Source organism: Sapajus apella, unplaced genomic scaffold, assembly GCF_009761245.1.
Source record: "Sapajus apella isolate SASKATOON/1434 unplaced genomic scaffold, GSC_monkey_1.0 scaffold77, whole genome shotgun sequence".
Lineage (NCBI taxonomy): Eukaryota > Metazoa > Chordata > Mammalia > Primates > Cebidae > Sapajus > Sapajus apella.
In genome coordinates, this window is record NW_022437017.1 from 628,575 (window position 1) to 641,630 (window position 13,056).

The 13,056-nt window shown below is 53.6% G+C and overlaps 2 protein-coding genes across 3 annotated transcripts; one reads left to right on the plus strand and one right to left on the minus strand.

Moving 5' to 3' along the window:
- On the plus strand, positions 1-6,970 carry EPOR (erythropoietin receptor). 2 transcript variants are annotated; one of them, XM_032251706.1, is made up of 8 exons: positions 1-259; positions 1,144-1,279; positions 2,305-2,483; positions 2,565-2,722; positions 3,220-3,373; positions 3,457-3,544; positions 5,924-6,011; positions 6,107-6,970. In XM_032251706.1, exons 1-8 carry the CDS (start codon positions 145-147, stop codon positions 6,716-6,718), a joined length of 1,530 nt encoding a protein of 509 aa, XP_032107597.1. In that variant the 5' UTR covers positions 1-144; the 3' UTR covers positions 6,719-6,970. The 2 variants fall into 2 exon arrangements, with proteins under 2 accessions (XP_032107597.1, XP_032107598.1); XM_032251707.1 differs by lacking the exon at positions 1-259 and adding an exon at positions 815-916.
- A 2,127-nt stretch (positions 6,971-9,097) lies between these two features.
- On the minus strand, positions 9,098-10,511 carry SWSAP1 (SWIM-type zinc finger 7 associated protein 1). The gene is made up of 2 exons (XM_032251708.1): positions 10,233-10,511; positions 9,098-9,731 (listed from the first exon to the last, which is right to left on the minus strand). The coding sequence occupies exons 1-2, from the start codon at positions 10,479-10,481 to the stop codon at positions 9,231-9,233; spliced, it is 750 nt and encodes a 249-aa protein (XP_032107599.1). The 5' UTR covers positions 10,482-10,511; the 3' UTR covers positions 9,098-9,230.
- Positions 10,512-13,056: the final 2,545 nt, after the last annotated feature.

The window sequence follows — 13,056 nt, forward strand, 5'->3', positions numbered from 1 at the left end:
CGGGGGATCTGCCTCTTAGAGGCGCCTGGTGGGGAAGGGCCTGGTCAGCTGCGTCCGGTGGAGGCAGCTGCTGACCCAGCTGTGGACTGTGCCAAGGGCAGGAGACGGAGAGTCAGGAGTCCTGGGCTCTCGCGGAGGGGTATCATGGGCCACCTCGTGGCATCCCTGTGGCCCCAGGTCGGCTCCCTTTGTCTCCTGCTTGCTGGGGCCGCCTGTGCGTCCCCGCCCAACCTCCCGGACTCCAAGTTCGAGAACAAAGGTAAGGATGGAGCTGTGTGTGGAGCCCCCCCCCCCGCACCCCGCCACCAACCACTGGAGCCTGCAGGACCATGCTGGGATCTGAACTCTCACCCTAGGTCCTGGGGGCCAAGGACTGTTCCTGGACTTCCAGACCGGGTCCTGGGGGCCAAGCGGGCAGCTGGACCCTTAGACTGGGTCCTGGATGAATGGGAGCGGGGGTGAGGCATGCCAGCATCCAAAACTCCTGATCGCTTCCTGGGGGAGAGAGAGAGTGGGCTTAAGGTTCCCGTTTTACCTTTTCAGGGAGTCTGGGACATGCTACATCTTAAGGGGTAGACTTGGTGCTAAGGTCCCTGGGAGTTTGGGAACAAAGTCGACCCTCCGTAGGGGAGGAAGGACAAAGCCGGGGTCTGAGTTAGAGGGGCCGAGCCGCAGGTTACTGTAAACACGGTTTGCGTGAGGGCGCCAGATCACTTGCCCGGCCCAGTGGAGGGAGGGAGGCGGGGGACACGGTTGGCGCTATCGGTCGGCGGGGAGCCTGCTGGGGCCGATAGGGGGCCCGCCTCTCCGCACACACCCACCGGCGCGCGCACGTCCTGGGCTGGGGCGGGGCTGGCAGCGCCGAGCTCGAGGTCTTGAACGCCGCGCGCAGATCAGCTGGCCGCTGGATGGGCAGGTGTGCGCGAGTGGTGTTAGCGGGGGGCAGTGAGGCGAGCGACGCGCACCTGGGAATTAGGGCGGGCATCACCTCTGCAGACCCTTCCAGGGGCCCGCTTAGGGAGATGGCGGGGCAGGGCTTTTTTCTTATCAGGTCCGCCCAGGCAGCTGGAGGGCAGAGGAGGGGGCTGTCGCCCGAGGACAGAGCTCAGACCCCCATGCCTTCCCTTTGCTTCCCCTCCCCAGCGGCCTTGCTGGCGGCTCGCGGGTCCGAAGAGTTTCTGTGCTTCACCGAGCGGTTGGAGGACTTAGTGTGTTTCTGGGAGGAAGCGGCGAGCGCCGGGATGGGCCCGGACAACTACAGCTTCTCCTACCAGCTCGAGTGAGTCCGATCCCGAGGGCGCCTCCACGGGCGGAGGGAGCGGGTGGGGCAGAGCTCCCTGGAAGTCCTAGCCTCGAAGGTCGCCTGCTGTTTGAGGCCCGAAGGCGCCTCCAGTCGGGTTACTGGAGGGAGCCCTGTGGGTCCAGGGGTGGCACGCCCCCTATGGGCTGGGACGCGAACACTCCCGCGATCACCGCTGGAACGCGACCCCAAACATCAGGCTGGGATAACAACGCCTCCAAATCGAGGCTAAGGGGTTGCTTTGTCGGGGCTGGGACACCTCCTCGAGGTACTATCCAAAAGGAGGCCAGCAGTAGCTCATGCCTGTAATCCCAGCTCTTTGGGAGATCGACATGGGAGGATTGCTTGAGCCCAGGAGTTCAAGACTAGCCTGGGCAACATAGCGAGATCCCCATATCTTAAAAAAAAAAAAAAAAAAAAAAAAAAAAAGGCTGGGCACGGTGGCTCACGCTTGCTATTCCTGCATTTTGGGAGGCCTAGGCGGGCAGATCACCTGAGGTCTGGAATTCGAGACCAGCCTCACCAACATGGACAGACCTTGTCTCTACTAAAAATACAAAATAAGCCGGGTGTGGCGGCGCATGCCTGTAATCCCAGCTATTCGGGAGAGTGAGGCAGAAGACTCACTTGAACCCGGGAGGCGGAGGTTGCAGTGAGCCGAGATCACACCATTGCACTCCAGCCTGGGCAACAAGAGTGAAACTCCATCTCAAAAAAAAAAAAAAAAAAATCCGAGTCACAGCACCAAAAAAATGAATTAGCCGGGTGAGGTGGAGTATGCCTATGGTCCCAACTACTTGGGAGGCTGAGGTGGAAGGATCCCTTGAGCCCCAGAATTTGAGGTTGCAGTGAGCAGTAATCACACCACTGCACTCCAGCCTGGGCAACAAATCAAGACCTTGTCTCACACACAGACACACGGCCTCCCACAGGCCGGGCAACACAAACTTCCCGGTCCCCCCTTTCAACTTGTTCCCTTCTCTCCCGGGTCCCTGGGCGTACAGCAATGAGCCATGGAAGTGGTGTCGCCTGCACCAGGCTCCCACTGCACGAGGCACGGTGCGCTTCTGGTGTTCGCTGCCTAGAGCCGACACGTCGAGCTTCGTGCCTCTAGAATTGCGCGTCACAGTAGCCTCCTCCGGCGCTCTGCGATATCACCGTATCATCCACGTCAATGAAGTAGGTAAGTGCTCTGGGAATGGAGAAGTGGTCGGAGGAGAGGGGTCTGAATCCTCACCCACCTGACCAACCCCCATGCCTGCAGTGCTCCTGGATGCCCCCGTGGAGCTGGCAGCGCGGCTGGCTGATGAGGGCGGCCACGTGGTGTTGCGCTGGCTCCCGCCGCCTGGGGCACCCATGCCGTACCACATCCGCTACGAGGTGGACGTCTCGGCTGGCAGTGGCGCAGGGAGCGCGCAGAGGGTGAGGCCCACCCCTACGGCCCAGCCCCCAAAGCGCCTCTGACTACAGCCTGGCCCCGCCACTCCTCTCCTCCTCTCCGGATCGTGCCCAGTCTCCAAGGTGTCCCCTCCCGGGCCGGTCCCTGACATCCCACATCCCATTACCCTGGCGCTGAAGACCGTTCCAGGTCCACAGAAACTCCCCGTTTCCTAATATCCTCGCGATCCTGCTGAACCCCAACCCCTCTCGCCCTCCTGCCGGTAACCTTAGACCCCTTAGTAGCTCCCAGCTTTCTCTACGCACGCTAGCCCAGTTATTGAACAGCCCGAGTCCTGCCCTTGGTATCGGAGACCTCTCTGTCCCTGAGCTTTCTTGGGCTCCTCCCCGTACTCTTACTGGCCGCATTGCAATTCTTGGCCCCGTTTTGTCTTTCGCTGATTGGCTCGGTTCCACCAGGGCCCGCCCCCATGTTGTCTTTTCTGTCTGCCCCGCCCCGCTCTACCTGGCCCCGTCCCCAGGTGGAGATTTTGGAGGGCCGCACCGAGTGCGTGCTGAGCAATCTGCGGCGCCTGACGCGCTACACGTTTGCTGTCCGCGCGCGTATGGCTGAGCCGAGCTTCGGCGGCTTCTGGAGCGCCTGGTCCGAGCCTGTGTCGCTGCTGACGCCTACTGGTGAGGCTCCAGACCGGGGTGTAGGAGGAGGCAGGCGAACCACCGAGCAAGCCCTCCGCTCTGACCTCCTCCCTGCCTCTCAGACCTGGACCCCCTCATCCTGACGCTCTCCGTCATCCTCGTGCTCATCCTGGTGCTGCTGACAGTGCTCGCCCTGCTCTCCCACCGCCGGTGAGCTACCCATGCGGGCACCTGGCCCAGACTCCTCCCCACCCAGCAATCTTCTTTCACTATGGAAACCTAGGCCCAGAGAGAGAAACGCACTTGCCCAAGGTCAGGCAGTGACGTGAGAAGACACGTCAGTGGCAGGGCTGGGATGCATGCCAGACTAGACCCAGACTCTTCGTTAACATTTTCTGCTCTTGGGGACTTTCACCTCGTTTTCCTTCTACATCAGGAGCTGCCATTTCTTGGATACCTTTGCTAGTTCCTACCCCCATTGTCGTCACCTTTGTAAAATCAACTAGATGGATTTAGTGGAAGAATGTAAGCCCCTGAACGCCTCCCCACCCCTGTGGTCAAGCTCCTCAGCCACTACAATCAGACCAGCCATTCTGAGGTATTTGTAATTCCAAGCACATAAGGTGGTTTCACACCCCCAAGCTTTTGCCCATGCTGCTCCCTCTGGCTGGAATGCCCTTCTTGCCTTGTCTGCTAAGCAATCTTCTTTTTTTTTTTTTTGAGATGAAGTTTTGCTCTTGTTGCCCAGGCCGGAGTGCAATGGCATGATCTGGGCTCATTGTAACCTCTGCCTCCTGGGTTCAAGCGATTATCCTGTCTCAGCCTCCTGAGTAGCTGGGATTACAGGCGCTCGCCACCATGCTCAGCTTATTTTTGTATTCTTGATAGAGATGGGGTTTCACCATGTCGGCCAGACTGGTCTTGAACTCCTGACCTCAGGTGATCTGCCCACATCGGCCTCCCAAAGTGCTGAGATTACAGGGATGAGCCGCCTCACTCAGCCTCGCTAAGCAATCTCTATTTGTCTTTCATGGAACTGGTTATTTACTTGGTTGGAAAATACATACTGAGTGCCAAACATGTGCCAGGCACTGGAGAGAGAATGGAGAACAAGCCAGACCCTGACCACAAGCCCCTGACTTTGTGGATCACAGTCAACAAACAAGGGACCCAAAATATTTGATTGCAAATTGTAATGAGTGATATCACAGAAACAAACAGGGTGTGGGTCCATGACAGGATGGTCAGGGAAGGCCTCCAGGAGGAGGTAACATCAGAACAGAAGCCTGAAGGTTGGAAGGAAGCAGCCGCTTGAAAAGTGTGGAGGAAAAACAGCAAGTGCAAAGGCCCTGAGGTGGGAATGAGATTGGACATTGAGCCAGCTTCGAGAATTGCCATGTGGCTAGAGCAGTATGTAAGGGGGTGTGGCAGATGTTGAGATGAGGGAGGTGACAGGGGTCATATCATACAAGGCCTTCTGCAGGCATGTAGGGAGGAGTTTGGATTTTTTTTTTTTAGACAAAGTCTTGCACTGTCACTCAGATTGTAGTGCAGTGGTGCCATCTTGGCTCACTACAATCTCCACCTCCCGGGTTCAAGCAATTCTCCTGCCTCAACCTCCTGAGTAGCTGGGATTACAGGCATACGCCACCATGCCCAGCTAATTTTTTTGTATTTTTAGTAGAGATGGGGTTTCACCATGTTGGCCAGGATGGTCTGAATCTCCTGACCTCGTGATCCACCCACCTTGGCCTCCCAAAGTGCTGGGATTACAGGCGTGAGCCACCAAGCCTAGCCCTTTTTTTTTTTTTTTTTTTTTTTTTTTTTTTGAAACAGTTTTGCTCTTGTTGCCCAGGCTGGAGTGTAATGCCTGTCTCAGCAACCTCTACCTCCCAGGTTCAAGTGATTCTCCTGCCTCAACCACCTGAGTGGCTGGGATTACAGCCATGCATGCTTGGCTAATTTTGTAGTGTTAGTAGAGATGGGGGTTTCACCATGTTGGCCAGGCTGGTCTTGAACTCCTGACCTCTGGTGATGTGCCCACATCGGCCTCCCAAAGTGCTAGGATTACAGGTGTGAGCCACCGCACCCGCCTTGGATTTTATTCTGAATGCCTTCTCTTATTATCCCAGAAGGTAACATAATATTTATCCATAAAGTGACCTTGCGGACCTCCTAGAAAAGTCTGGGCCAGGGTTTTAGTTTATTTATTTATTTTAGAGATCGGGTCTCACTATGTTTCCCAGGCTGGTCTTGAATTCCTGGATTTAAGTGATCCTTCGGCCTTAACTTCCCAAAGTGATGGGATTACAGGTGTAAGCCATCACAGCTGGCCATGGCCAGGATTAAAGGGAGAATGATGTATACTGAATTCCTATGTACCCTTCAATACCCTGTTCCAGTTACCCTTTTGTAGGGTCTTGTTGATGATTTAGTCAAAACCGATGTCCCCCGGCCCTGATACACTCCTCTGCCTCCATTGTGATCACAAAGACCGGGAGTATCTATGCCCCTATGATTGGGAGTGGAGGGGGTATTGGTGAGTATTCAGTGAGTCATATCATGTAACTATTTCTTTGGCTTCAACAGGGCTTTGAAGCAGAAGATCTGGCCTGGCATCCCAAGCCCAGAGAGCGAGTTTGAAGGCCTCTTTACCACCCACAAGGGTAATTTCCAGGTAGGTGGCCTGGCTGTCCCCTCAGTGCCTGGGCTTCCCTGCTTCTTGCAGCCAAACTGCAGGCCTCTCTGAGCAGGTTGGTGCTATTTCTTCAGCTGTGGCTGTACCAGAATGACGGCTGTCTGTGGTGGAGCCCCTGCACCCCCTTCACAGAGGACCCACCTGTCTCCCTGGAAGTCCTCTCTGAGCGCTGCTGGGGGACCATGCAGCCAGTGGAGCCAGGGACAGATGATGAGGGTCCCCAGCTGGAGCCGGTGGGCAGTGAGCATGCCCAGGATACCTATCTGGTGCTGGACAAGTGGTTGCTGCCCCAGAGTCCTCCCAGTGAGGACCTCCCACGGCCTGATAGCAGTATGGATATAGTGGCCATGGATGAAAACTCAGAAGCATCCTCCTGCACATCTGCTTTACCCTTGAAGCCCAGCCCAGAGGGAGCTTCTGCTGCCAGTTTTGAGTACACCATCCTGGACCCCAGCTCCCAGCTCTTGCGTCCATGGGAACTGTGCCTTGAGCTGCCCCCTACCCCACCCCACCTAAAGTACCTCTACCTTGTGGTATCTGATTCTGGCATCTCAACTGACTATAGCTCAGGGGATTCCCAGGGAGCTCAAGGGGGCTCATCCGAGGGCCCCTCCTCCAACCCTTATGAGAACAGCCTCATCCCAGCCTCTGAGCCTCTGCCCCCCAGCTATGTGACTTGCTCTTAGGACACCAGCCTGCAGATGATCGGGGATCCACTATGATCCAGAGAGCCAGTGCAGACTCAAGACTTACTGAACAGGGATAGCAAGGCCTCTCTTAAGAGTAGGGGCATTGCTGATTTTGTCTGCCCAACCCATCCTGCTCAGGAAATCACAACCTTGCAGTATTTTCATTGTATTTTATTTTTTTGATACAGAGTCTTACTCTGTCTCCCAGGCTGGAGTGCAGTGGCGAAATCTCAGCTCACTACTACCTCTGACTCCTGGGTCAAGTGATTCTCCTGTGTCAGCCTCTCGAGCTGGGATTACAGGTGCCTGCTACCATGCCCGACTCATTTATTTTTTATTTTTTATTTTTTTTGAGATGGAGTTTTGCTCTTGTTACCCAGGCTGGAGTGCAATGGCGCGATCTCGGCTCACCGCAACCTCCGCCTCCTGGGTTCAGGCAATTCTCCTGACTCAGCCTCCTGAGTAGCTGGGATTACAGGCACGCGCCACCATGCCCAGCTGATTTTTTGTATTTTTAGTAGAGATGGGGTTTCACCATGTTGACCAGGATGGTCTCGATCTCTTGACCTCATGATCCACCCGCCTCGGCCTCCCAAAGTACTGGGATTACAGGCTTGAGCCACCGCGCCCGGCTTAATTTTTTTATTTTTAATAGAGATGAGGTTTCGCCATCTTGGCCAGGCTGGTCTTGAACTCCTTACCTTGGGATCAACCCGCCTCGGCCTACCAAAGTGCTGGGATTACAGGTATAAGCCACTGTGCCCAGCTGCAGTATTTTTAAATATGTATAGTTTTTTTTAAAAAAAATCTATCTATCTATCTATCTATACATATGTATGTAAGTTTTTCTACCATGATTTCTACAAATACCCTGTACACCCCATTTCCCCTGGGCATAGGCCATAGGGGTAGAAGTTAAAGTTCTTGAGCTTATTCTGAAGCTCTGGACCTGCAATCTGAATACTAATCATAACGTTAATAAAACAGTATGTTAAACAGCTCCTAAATCTTAGTGGCTTACCACATTAAGTGATTTCTCTCTCCTAACTCAGCTCAAATTGGCAGCCATCCATGGGATGAGTCAGAGGTTCAGACTCTTCTGGTCTGTGGCTCTACCTTCTCTTAGGGTATTTAGATGGATACCCTATTCTACATCCTGACAGTCAGCAAGGGAAGAGAAAGGGCAGCAATGACCCTCCATGGGCCATTTAAGGGATCTGGCCTGAAAATGGTCTTCCTCTTCTCCCACCTCATTGGCTGGAAACAGTCACACGACCACAATCACATGAAAGGCTGGGAAATGTAGTTTAGTTTTACACCCAGGAAGAGCAAAGCTGTTTAAGGGGCCTCTAGCTAGTCTCTGCCACTAATAATAATAACAATAATTCTGAATCAGGCCATGTACTCTGATGACACTTGGTGTCAACAAGTAACTCAATGGGAGTTTTGGTTTAATTTTTTTTTTTCTTCTGAGACAGGGTCTCCCTCTGTTGCATAGGCTGAAGCCCAGTGGCTCAAGCATGGTTCACTGCATCCTCGACTTCTTGGGCTTAGGCGATCCTTCTGCCTCAGCTTTTCAAGTAGCTAGGACTACTGGCATGTACCACTAAGCCTGGCTGATTTTTTTTTAGATGGAATCTCGTCTGTGTCACCCAGGCTGGAATGCAGTGGCTCAATCTCGGCTCACTGCAACCTCTACTTCCCAGGTTCAAGCAATTCTCTTGTCTCAGCCTCCAGAGTAGCTGGGATTACAGGCAGCTGCCACCATGTATGGCTAATTTTTGTATTTTTAGTAGAGACAGGGGTTCATCATGTTGGCCATGCTGGTCTCAAACTCCTGACCTCAGGTGATCTGCCTGCCATGGCCTCCCATAGTGCTGGGATTACAGGCGTGATTACAGGCACCTGGCTGATTTATTTTTAGACGGAGTCTCACTTTGTCGACCAGGCTGGAGTGCAGTGGCATGATCTCAGCTCACTGCAACCTCTGGCTCCCAGGTTGAAGCAATTCTCCTGCCCCAGCCTCCCGAGTAGCTGGGACTACAGGCGCGCACCAACACACCCAGCTAATTTTCTGTATTTTTAGTAGAGGTGGGTTTCGCCATGTTGGCCAGGCTGGTCTTGAGCTCTTGACCTCAGGTAATCTGCCTACCTCCGCCTCCCAAAGTGCTGGGATTACAGGTGTGAGCCACCGCACCCGGCTGATTTTTAAATTTTTTTATAGAGATGAGGCCTCACCATGTTTGTCTCAAACTCATGGGTTCAAATGATTCTCCTGCCTCGGCCTCCTAAAATGCTGGGATTACAGGCATGAGCCACCGCACCCAGCCTGAAACTCTTTTTATAAAGTTTAAAGTAACAAAACTAAACAATATATTGATTGGGTGCAATACGTAAAAGATAGTGCTATATTTTTAAAAGAGAAAAAGCATTTTACATTCTTTAGGTCTTTGGATCTGCACATGGCCATGGGAAACTGAAGCATAGAAACGTGGTCACCCACCAAAGCTCAGAGCTGGCCTGCAGAGCTTGAACCCTTGCCTGAGCTGGGGTCACCAGTCTGGGTGGGCCACGGAGCAATCATCATTTCTCCATCTGATCGGAAAGTCACCCACCACTCTGTTCTGGGGCCCAGTCCCCCTGGCTCCAGGCAGGCTCGGAGGCCATGCTCTCCTGGACCTGGTGCATCTGGCTGCAACCAGCACTGAGCAGGAAAATACCGCCGGAGCAGTGACAGGTGCAGGATGTCCCCACTATCTGCCTCCTGGGTCTGGAGGGCCACCATGAGCCCACAGTCCCGCCCAAGCCCAAGCCGGTGGCTGAAGTGGGCAGCTGTATCTAGAAGTAAGGCAGTGAGGTAGGCGGCTTTCTGGGGCTCCGGGTCTTCTGCTAGGTACTCTTCTAGTCCATCTAGTAGCAGAAGGGAGGGGGCTGGCCCCGGGGCCTCATGGGCAGAGCACAGGAGCCAGAAAAGCTCTCGGGTTGAGGATGGGTACTGGAAGCGGATCTTCTAGAAGGAGAAACAGAAGGGCCAGATTCAGCACAGGAAGCCAGACTCCCCGCAAGAGTAACCCTGCCTCCTCACATGCTTTTCCTTGCCTCCAGGATGAACCCGTTCAGAGCGGTTAAATATTCTTGTACTCGTCCCTTTTTCCAGCATTCATCACTGCCGAATATTAACTGAGGGCAAGACAATTTTGTTTGGTTTTGGCCAAATCTCTAGGGCAGTTTTTCCATGGAAAACCGCCTCCCAGCATACTCGGTCCGAGCCCATCCTTGATCCCAGCAGTAACCAACTCTGGTACAGAATGAACCCAGGCTTAGCTCCGCCCCTCAATCTAAAGCTCCCCATGGTCCCACCTCCCTTACGCACGCCTGACTCCGCCCCATCATGGCTGCCCCCGGCTCGCCTTTCCACGGTCCCCTCCATTGGCTTGTCTACCTGTCACTAAACGTTCCGGATCGACTCTACCATTGGCTAGAACACCTCTGCTCCCACCCCCACGGTTACTTGGAGTCGCATTGGGTCCAGAGCCGTTCCGGTCCCGCGAGGTAGGCTTTGAAACGGTCTCCGTGTCAGGAAGAGGACTGGGCCTTGGCCCTCCCCCGCCGCCTCTAGGGCCGCAGCAAATAGCAGCGTTGTTTTTCCAGATCCTGGTGCGCCGAGCAGCAGCAAAGGTGGTCCGGCGGCAGGCGTGTTCTCCTCCCTGGACCAGGCCGCGCCGCCCCTGCTTAGCACCCGCTTCAGCGTCTCCGCCATTCGCCGCGTACTCTGTCCAATTGATGGCGTGTTCCCAGCCTTAGTCCCGCCCAAGCCGAGGCCGCATCGGTTATCGTTTCTCTATTGGTCTAGGAGTCTGTCCATCAAAACTTGATTGACCTTGGCTAGCTCCGCCCCGGGTGAATGGGCAAATGGTTAGAACCTAGTGCTGAGGAATGGGTGCTTTCGAGGGAAATATGACCCTTCCCTGCGGGAGGCTGCTAGGGAAAGCAGCACGAACACTATTATTTTCAGCTAATCAGACAAATATAAGGGTTGAGGGTTGGAGGAGTAGACCGTAATGATTGACGTATTAAAGTCTCCTAGCCTCAGTTTGCTCTCCTGTAAAATGGGGCTTAGGATATCTCAGAGGAATATTGTGATTGGCAGGTATCTGTGTGTGGTTTTGATGATGCCATCCAATGACAGCTGAGTTGGAGAGGGGAATGAGCTGTGTGCTTGTCTTTCTGTGCAGCTGAGTATGGGCAGGAGTGTGTGTCTGGGGACACGGGCTCAGGGACACTCGTGTGCAAAACATCAGCAGCCATCCCTGAAAGTCTGTGAAATGAGGACTCTCAACTTACTTCCTCCCTGGCTAAGGGGTTTTGTGGGGCCTTCCTTGTGGTACGGGGGGAAGGCAGGACCGCCGGCCAAAGTAGAGGGCAGGAGAGACAAAAAGACAGGAGCTGGAAGACTGAGGGAGAGATACATACAGCAGGGACATTGTTGGTCTTGTTCACTTCTGTCTCTCCAGTAACCAGAATAGCACCTAGCACATTTGTAGGTTCTCAAATACACTGTCGTTAAATCAATGAAGAAAGGGAGGTGGGATTGATGAGAAACAGGAGAAAGGGAGGAACAAAGTGAATGATCGTGATCCCTGGCTGGATCTTCTCACCCAGACTTTGCCCCAGAGCTGCCACTCACGCCTGTGTTGCCCTGGCAACCTTGTCTCCTGGTAACTTCAAAGTGGTGCTGTTGCCTGGAGACCCAGGGGCAGGGAGAAAGTGAGATTTCCTGGGCTTTCTCTCTCCCTCTGGGACCAGAAAACAGCTCCACGACATCCCCCAACACACCCACTCACACAGCTGGGCACCCTCACACCCCTCTACACACACACACACACACACCATGGCATCTCTGAATATATTCTACTTTCAGAATCCTCATCACTCACATGCTCCAACCTTGCCCTATCCTGACACAAAGCATCCCATACAAACTATCACACATTCATCCCCCACACCCTTTCTCCTGCTCACACACACAACTATGCCATTGCCACTAACACACACACACACACACACACACACACACACACAGTGAGGCACACAGTGAGGCACACAGTGCGCTGTCAAACACACCACCTCAGCCCCCAGATATACAACCCATGAATCACCTCACATTGCAACACTCCAAATGCACAAACAGGCCAGGTATGGTGGCTCATGTCTATAATCCCAATGCTTTGGGAGGCCAAGGCAGGAGGATTGCTTGAGACCAAGAGTTCAAGACCAGCCTGGGCAATGTAGTGAGACCCCATCTCTACAAAAGACTTAAAAATTAGCCAGGTGTGGTGTCATGCACCTATAGTCCCAGCTACTCGGGAGACTGAGGTGGGAGGATTGCTTGAGCCCAAGGAAGTCAAAGCTGCCATGAGCCATGATTGCGCCACTGCACTCCAGCCTAGGTAACAGAGCAAAACCCTATCTCAACAGGAGCTCAAGACCAGCCTGGGCAAGATGGTGACACCCCATCTCTACTAAAAATACAAAAATTAGCCAGATGTGGAAGTGGGTGCCTGTAATCCTGGCTACTCGGGAGGCTGAGGCAGGAGAATCGCTTGAACCCAGGAGGCGGAGGTTGCAGTGAGCTGAGATTGTGCCACTGTACTCCAGCTTGGCAACAGAGCGAGGCTCCATCTCAGAAAAAAACAAAACAAACAACAACAACAACAAATGCACAAATACTCAGTAGTGACACCCACATCACAGAGTCCGGCACAGTTACACACATGGGAGCATGCCGAACATTGCCTCACTGCAAGTCCTTCGCACTTGAAGTTCTGGTGTGCATAGCAGTTAGCTTCCAGATATCCCTCTGGCTCTTTTTTTCCCCCCACTCTATTTAGGTCTTTGGTCAAATTATCACCTACTCAGGATTTCCCTGTCCACCTGCCCCAATTTGTCCACATTTCACTCTTTAACTGATTATCTGTTTTTGCCATTGCTGTTGTGTGGTTTTGTTTTTTTGAGACAGAGTCTCACTGTTCTGCCCAGGCTGGAGTGCAGCAGCAGTCTTGGCTCACTGCAACCTCTGCCTCCCAGGTTCAAGTGATTCTCCTGTCTCAACCTCCTGAGTAGCTGGGATTACAGGCACATGCCATCATGCCCAGCTAATTTTATTTTTAATTTTTTTTATTTTTATTTTTTTTTTGAGACGGAGTTTCGCTCTTGTTACCTAGGCTGGAGTGCAATGGCGCGATCTCGGCTCACCGCAACCTCCGCCTCCTGGGTTCAGGCAATTCTCCTGCCTCAGCCTCCTGAGTAGCTGGGATTACAGGCACGCGCCACCA